The 7,461-nt window shown below is 33.4% G+C and overlaps 1 protein-coding gene across 1 annotated transcript; it reads left to right on the top strand.

The window, feature by feature from the left end:
• Positions 1-241: 241 nt before the first annotated feature.
• Positions 242-3,791, top strand: EMB1144 (chorismate synthase, putative / 5-enolpyruvylshikimate-3-phosphate phospholyase). The gene is made up of 12 exons (XM_078981710.1): positions 242-470; positions 1,473-1,623; positions 1,712-1,788; positions 1,897-1,955; positions 2,062-2,145; positions 2,235-2,327; positions 2,421-2,501; positions 2,584-2,715; positions 2,795-2,897; positions 2,978-3,138; positions 3,214-3,298; positions 3,438-3,791. The coding sequence occupies exons 1-12, from the start codon at positions 326-328 to the stop codon at positions 3,581-3,583; spliced, it is 1,317 nt and encodes a 438-aa protein (XP_078837836.1). The 5' UTR covers positions 242-325; the 3' UTR covers positions 3,584-3,791.
• The last annotated feature ends 3,670 nt before the right edge of the window (positions 3,792-7,461 follow it).

The following is a 7,461-nucleotide window of genomic DNA, read 5'->3' as shown; positions in this document are numbered from 1 at the left end:
AGATTTTATTTTCCATTTTTTATTTTTAGTTATTTAAATACCAAAATAAATAAATAAAATAGAAAAAAAGAAATGTAAAGGGCAAAAACGACTTTTCAAGAGTACAGGAAAGTTCAAAATTTTTTTAACTCTATCCAAATTTTTTTAAATACGACATGAACCAATTTTACTTTGTATAATAATAATTTCGAAAATCTAAATTAAAGATAGCATATATAGTTAGGTGGCCACCAAACACGGCCACAAACACAGTCCGCCCACCAACCCCCTATACCCAAGTCATATTTAGGCGTAGATCGTGTACATAGTTTCTTTGCAAGAAACAATGGCGTCTACTCTATTAACCAAAGCTTTCATCGGAGCTTCATCCTCCTGTGAACCCTCACGCTTGGCCTCTCTACGTCACTCAGATCTCGGCTCTGCAAACCTCCGTATATCAACTCACCGCCGATCGCCACCTAAAAAACTCGGTGAGTCCTCAGATTTAATGATATATGTTGTTGAAATTTCGTCCTATTTCCGAAGATCTCTGATGCTTTGCTTTTATAGTGGATAAAGTAAAAAATGTGAATGCAAGTGGCCTTTGATAATCGCAAAATTGTGTTCCATTAGATTGCTTTAAGTTTATTCATTATATCTCTTACCCTGAAAGCTTCAGAATGTTGGTTTGGAAATTCCATCTGTATGAACTTATATACGAAAGACGCAACCTAGTTTCCAGTATACGCCTTAGGTGATTTGCTGTGATTTTTGTAGTTCTCATCTAATTTATTACATAAATCGGAAACTTTGAAGTATTATTGCTCCCGAAAAATGCTATGACAGTAAGTTCTTCATTCTTTCAACCGGATGGAAGTCCATTCCTAACATTTTCTACTTTTTTGTTCTGCAAGAGCCAGAATCTAACTGGATAATGAATCTTGTTGATGCAATTTTTGCTTGAATTGTGGTGTAGGATGTAATATTCTTTGTTTCTTTTTGGGGGTATATTGATATCAACCATTGACTTGGACTAATTTTGACAAAGACCATGAATTCATTACCAATGGGTTAGGAACCTATTGATGGGATTGTGTAGTGTACAAATTTGATAATTCAATTGCACTACAATATAGTTTTTGAAAAAGCATTTTGAAGCATTGTACTTCAATAAAAACTTTTGGTTGAAGTTACATTTCCAAATATAGGGAGATTCATTAACACTATGCTAAATTTAGTGTCTTGAGTGACTATTTCAGATTTGAATTCCATCAATTATGATCCATGATCCATGGGGGTTGTTGAAAATACATTAGAAAATAGAGTGTATGCATATATTTATTTTTCATATTCTTCTATTATGTCACTGCAACTGTACATTTTGTTGGGTATTAAGAAACCTCTTCTGGTATCCTGTATGCATTACTACACCCTTAATAAAGAACCTTGATATTCCGAGTGTTCCACCTGATTCATGCAACTTCCATTTACAGAGATACATGCAGCTGGAAGTACATATGGAAATTACTTTCGTGTTACAACATATGGTGAATCCCATGGTGGAGGTGTTGGTTGTATTATCGATGGGTGTCCTCCAAGATTTCCCATTTCAGAGGCTGATTTACAAGCAGATCTTGACAGAAGGTACTATCATAGTATCATATTTATGTGTGTCACTTACAGTAATCAATCACTTTCCATGATCTCATTAAAATCTGAATCTTTTACACAGGAGACCAGGTCAGAGCCGAATTACCACACCTAGAAAAGAAACAGACACATGCACCATATTTTCAGGAGTAGCTGATGGTTAGTTTGTAGTAAATATCCGTATCCCTTAATATCATCAAGTTCTCTAGACTTCATCTTCAATTAGAAGAGATCCCTAATGACCTAATTGTGTTGCACTAATTGCAGGATACACAACTGGATCTCCAATCATGATAAATGTACCCAACACAGATCAAAGGGGAAAAGTAAGTACCTTTTAACATGATGTCAATAATAGGATAATAATAATAATAATAATAGCCATTTAGGTTTTGGTAAGATTCACAATATTTTGGTTATTGAACTTTATAGGACTACAGTGAAATGTCAAAGGCTTATCGACCTTCTCATGCTGATGCTACTTATGACTTCAAATATGGTGTACGATCAGTAGAGGTACTGTATTTTCACAAATAAAATTTGTACTTTAAAAAAAGAAAAAAAAAAAAAAAAATTCAGAGTTTAAAATTTTGATAAACATACAGGGTGGTGGTCGATCATCAGCTAGGGAGACAATTGGGAGAGTTGCCTCTGGAGCTGTTGCAAAGAAGATTCTCAAGGCATATTCTGGCACTGAGGTATGTTTACTTTACAAGCTATATTCCTTCCCTGTTGATGACCTATATATAGTAAATTACGATTTTAACCTTGCTAGTTTTTTCTTTTTACAGATTCTTGCTTATGTGTCACAAGCCCACACAGTTGTGCTTCCGGAAGATCTAGTTGATCACAATACTTTGACGCTTGAGCAGGTTAAATATGATCTTTATTTTTTTTCTTCTAAATATTCTCTTAAAATCATGATTTTTTTTTTTTTTTTTGTAATAAGTTTAGGTTGAGAGCAATATTGTTAGGTGTCCGGATCCCGAGTATGCAGAAAAGATGATTGCTGCAATTGATGCTGTTAGAGTGAGAGGTGATTCTGTAGGTGGTGTTGTGACTTGTATTGTTAGGAATGCTCCAAGGGTAAGCAATCTCTGTTTTTTTATTTATTTATTTAATTTACACATTTTTATATTTATCTTTAAGTTTTTTGATATTTTAGGGACTTGGTTCACCTGTTTTTGACAAACTTGAAGCTGAGTTGGCAAAAGCAGCCATGTCCTTACCTGCAACAAAAGGGTTCGAGATTGGAAGCGGATTTGCAGGTTAGCATTATCGGATGTATTTATTAAGATTGTTAATTTATGATTTTTTTTTTTTTTAAATAAATTTGAACGAAATTTAGGTACCCTTTTAACGGGTAGTGAACATAATGATGCGTTTTATACGGATGAAAACGGGCGGATCAGGACAAGAACAAACCGTTCTGGTGGGATACAGGGTGGAATTTCTAATGGGGAGATCATATACATGAGAATAGCCTTCAAACCAACATCTACAATTGGAGTAAGTATTATTAATTATTAATATATTATATCTAAATTCATATTTTTTATATTTATTTTTCTGATAACTTTGCAGAGGAAGCAGAACACTGTGACAAGAGATAAAAATGAAACAGAACTTATAGCTCGAGGCAGACATGATCCTTGTGTTGTCCCAAGAGGTTACTTCTACTTCTAGCATCCTACTTTTTCATTCTTTTTTTTATTTTATTTAATGGGCTAAAATTGATGACTTGTAAGGGTAAAATGGTAATTTAGCCGGTTTTAAATTTTGAATTTTGGATGGATGATTTTTTACAGCTGTGCCCATGGTTGAAGCGATGGTGGCATTGGTTCTAGTTGATCAATTAATGGCACAATACGCACAATGTGAACTTTTCCCTATCAATCCAGACTTCCAGGAACCATTGAAGGGGCCAGAACTTTATTCAGCTGCGCTTTTTTAAAGGGCTTCACAGAAATTGACCGTTTTGCCCTTTTGTCACACCCTTAAAAGAAAGTCGAGATTTTGTTTTCGTTAGAATTAGAGAGTATGTTTATGTTGTTTTTCTTCTGATTATTACTTATATTGGACAAGGGTTAATGTAAGATTTTAAGTGTCTCCATTGATTATTTGATTGAATAAGTGTTGTGAAATATGTTTATGTTGCAAAACAGATTCTTATATGAAAATAAAAAATATGTATATCTGTTTGTTTTCTACTTGTGTCTCATGTTTCCAAGTTTGATTTGTCATTTCTTAAAGGTAGAAACAATTTTTTACCAATTTGTTTCGAAGTTTGATACTAATTTTTGGTCCCCATGTGAATTTGTAGGAAATTTGTGTATGTACATTAGGCAAAGACATATTTATAATAATATTATGTTCAATTATATATAAAAGTGCACATTTTGTTAAAATGAATATGTTAAAAAATATTTTTTTAACATATTTCTACAAAAGAAATCTCTGAATAATTCTTAAAGTTTGGCCTAGTTTATGATTTAGTTATAGATTATTATTATTATTATTTTTATAAAATAGTCCTAAAAACTGGTAAAATATAACGTTCTTACGTTTTTTTATATATATTTTTACTGGTTTTCAGAACTCTTCATAAAAAAAAAAAAAATTGTGATTAAATCATAAATCGGATAAAAAAAAATTGGATTTTTTCAGATTTTAATTTTTACAATCTAAACTAATATGTGAAAGAAAATGGAAATCAAATTTGAAAATAAAAAACTAATTTTGTACAGAGCGACTATTTGTAAAACGAAAATGTATTGAAAAATTGTATTTTTTTATGAAATTGATTTTGTAAATAACAAAGCTTTAAAAATATGTAAATAAAGTTAATTTTTTTTCAAATAAATGTATGTGTTAAAAACAAAGGTCACTTCCGGTTTGTGAAAATAGTATTTAAAAAAAATAACTTTTATACATATTTATAACCCTAGACGTATGGAAATTGATATGTAAATGTCTAAATGAAATAAGAAACTAGTTTGAAAAAAAAAATTGGAAAAACAGAAAAATCTTTAGAAAATATGCATACAAACTACAAACCAAATATAAAATAAATTGTGAAAATAATTTGTAAAAAATAAAATTTCAAAAGCAAAATTTATAATAAAAAAAATGATATTGGAAATGCATCATATTTGGATTGTTTCCGTTATTATGAATTCCTTGTGATACCATTGAGTTTCACTAACACCCCGCTCCTGAATTGTAGCAAAGAAAAGAAGAGAAGAGAAAAGAAAGTAAGGAGAGAAAAGAAGAGAAAAGAAAGGAAAAAGAAATTGTTATTTGTGCTCCCGAGTTGGAGAGAAATGGAAGGAAAGTTAAACATTTTGTTATTTCTTTTCAAATCCTCCCAAATCGGGAGGAAAGTTAGGAGGGAAAGTTTTCCTTCCATTTCCTTCCTTTAATGAAACTCGGAAGCACCATTCTCTCTTACTTTCTGAAAGACCCTAACTTTCTTATTTATGAAAGACCCAAACTTTCATACTTGACAATATAGTTACTCCAAAACATGCTACTTGCATATTCATAAAACCAATATTTTACATTGATAAAGAGATTACAAACTACTGGATACAAACCGACTATTTTAAAGTGTTATATATTACATAACTTCCCAGGATTCTATAGTTTTATACATATAAGAGTGCAAAATACAATAGTTTCAAACTATTCATAAGCTTCTATCGATACAATAGTTTCAAACTATTCAAAAATCTTCTACTAGTATATAACTATACTGGATGTTTATCTCCTACAATTTGTTAAACATCGACAGGGTAAGCGGTGACGCTTAGTAAGTTCAATAATAGATACAATATAACGTTATGCCATATATATATATATATATATATATATATATATATTTTAATAGGGCAGAAGCGAAGAGGAACAAGGAACAACAAGGGCATATGTGAATCATGTTACAAACATTCCATATCAATCATTGATTTGATTTAAAGATATACAATCAATGAGACATAACAATTTCCATGCTTGATATACATTAATAAAGCTTTGGCCCAAATGACACAGAAGATATACAACTTCGAATTAACATTTCGGTAGATTTCAGGCTTATAGCCCTGTCTAACCTTCTGCCACTACCATAGAATAGAATTCATTCTCTTACGGAGACATGTTCCGCATGGCCAGAGGCTACCTACCAATACCAACGTGAATCTAAGTCCTTTCACTGATCACATGGTCAAAGGTATTTCTTTGCTATTAAAAATAGCAAATAAAAATAACCCGGAATAATAACACTGAAAAGTACGTAGCACATATAACACATAACATACAATTATTTCTATATATTAAACTCACCGTGAAATAACCGGGGGCTAAAATATTAATTTGGGCAGTACTTCGGCTCTAAATATGACTTTCGTCGTTGAAAACCGGGCTCTGCGAAGGTAGAGCTTCGAAATCGAAAAGATAAATTTCTCGGGCTTCTCGGGCACTTCGTGGAGGATTTCGGGCTTTACAATCGATACCGGGGCTTTGCGGGATGTTAAGTTGAAAGAAATATGGGTTTAGGGGGTTAAAATTGACAATTTTTCAAAGTTATCCGGGAGGTCTAGCACCCTTCTATATATAGGGGCGAGGCTTCTGATCGGACGACTGAGAAGCCTCCATGTGGCGAAGATCCGAGGCTCGCAGGGGAGGGCTCGCACGTGGGCTGCGCGTGCGATGGCTTGCTGGCGGATTCTTATTGGACCGAGGCATGTGTCCGACGTCGGCTCTGGTGCACAGGTGGTCAGCACATGCGAGAGTCTCGGTGGCACTCATTGATTGGACCGCGGAGTAATAAGCATGTGCGAGGCTTGGAGCTAGGGTGCGAGGTTCGGTCCACATGCGAGCCTCAGACTGGATCTCCCTTCGGTCAAATCAGAATCCGACACGTGGCTCGCATGACTCACCAATTTCGGACACATGGCATCTTTTAAGCGAGGGTGACGTGGCCGAAGCCACCTATACGAAATTTCTCGGCTTTTGCGCCAAAACTTCAAAACTCCATAACTTTCGCATACGAGCTCCGTTTTTGACGTTCTTTATATGCGCGCGTAGCTAAAATTACACTCTACAACTTTCGTTTAGACTTCGTTGGCTAATTTTGAATTTAATTTTAATATTATTATTTTTAACAGACCGGGACAGGAAAATCCGTTAAAAATTCATAACTTCTTCATCCGACGTCCGTTTTCGTCAGACTTTTTTACCGTTGCACTACTAATGACGAGACCTTCAATTCTCGTTTATGTTGTGTCGGATAAAAATCACTCGATCTAAAATTCGAGTTTTTTAGCTGTCTACTGCTAAGCTGAAACTTCGAAAAATCATAACTTCCTCATACGAAGTCAGATTCTGGCGTTCTTTTTATCGAATTTCTCGGTTTAACGAATACTACGACTTTCATTTATATTACTAAGGCTAAAAAGTAGTTTATCAAAAACTCACTTTTTACGTCATTCGGCGCCGTGCCGGTTTCGTCGCGGATCTTCGGTTGGTCATAACTTCTTCGTTATAACTCGGATTTTGACGAGGTTTTCACCTACAAATTTCTAACGAGATTTTCTACAACATCAAATAATAAAATTTTACTTATTTAAAATTTCATATTTTCGCTAAATTTCACTATTTGGCTTTTAATTGGAATCTCATAAGACTTCCAATATTTTCTGAGTGATTCTAAACATAGTTTTACTTCATTTCTAGTAAAAACCATCTGTTAGAACTCAACACTCAATTTTACATAATATTTCACAATTTTATTTACTTATAACACGATTTCAAAACGTGTATGTTACACTTTCC

Source organism: Lactuca saligna, chromosome 2 (assembly GCF_052625555.1).
Source record: "Lactuca saligna cultivar CGN05327 chromosome 2, ASM5262555v1, whole genome shotgun sequence".
NCBI lineage: Eukaryota > Viridiplantae > Streptophyta > Magnoliopsida > Asterales > Asteraceae > Lactuca > Lactuca saligna.
The sequence above is the reverse complement of the archived record's forward strand: the minus strand, read 5'-3'. Positions and strand labels throughout refer to the sequence as shown.

Coding starts and splice junctions, on each gene's coding strand:
- EMB1144 (XM_078981710.1), top strand. CDS start 326: ATGGCGTCTACTCTATTAACCAAAGCTTTCATCGGAGCTTCATCCTCC. Junction 471..1,472: donor ATCGCCACCTAAAAAACTCG/GTGAGTCCTCAG, acceptor TTCCATTTACAG/AGATACATGCAGCTGGAAGT. Junction 1,789..1,896: donor ATTTTCAGGAGTAGCTGATG/GTTAGTTTGTAG, acceptor CACTAATTGCAG/GATACACAACTGGATCTCCA.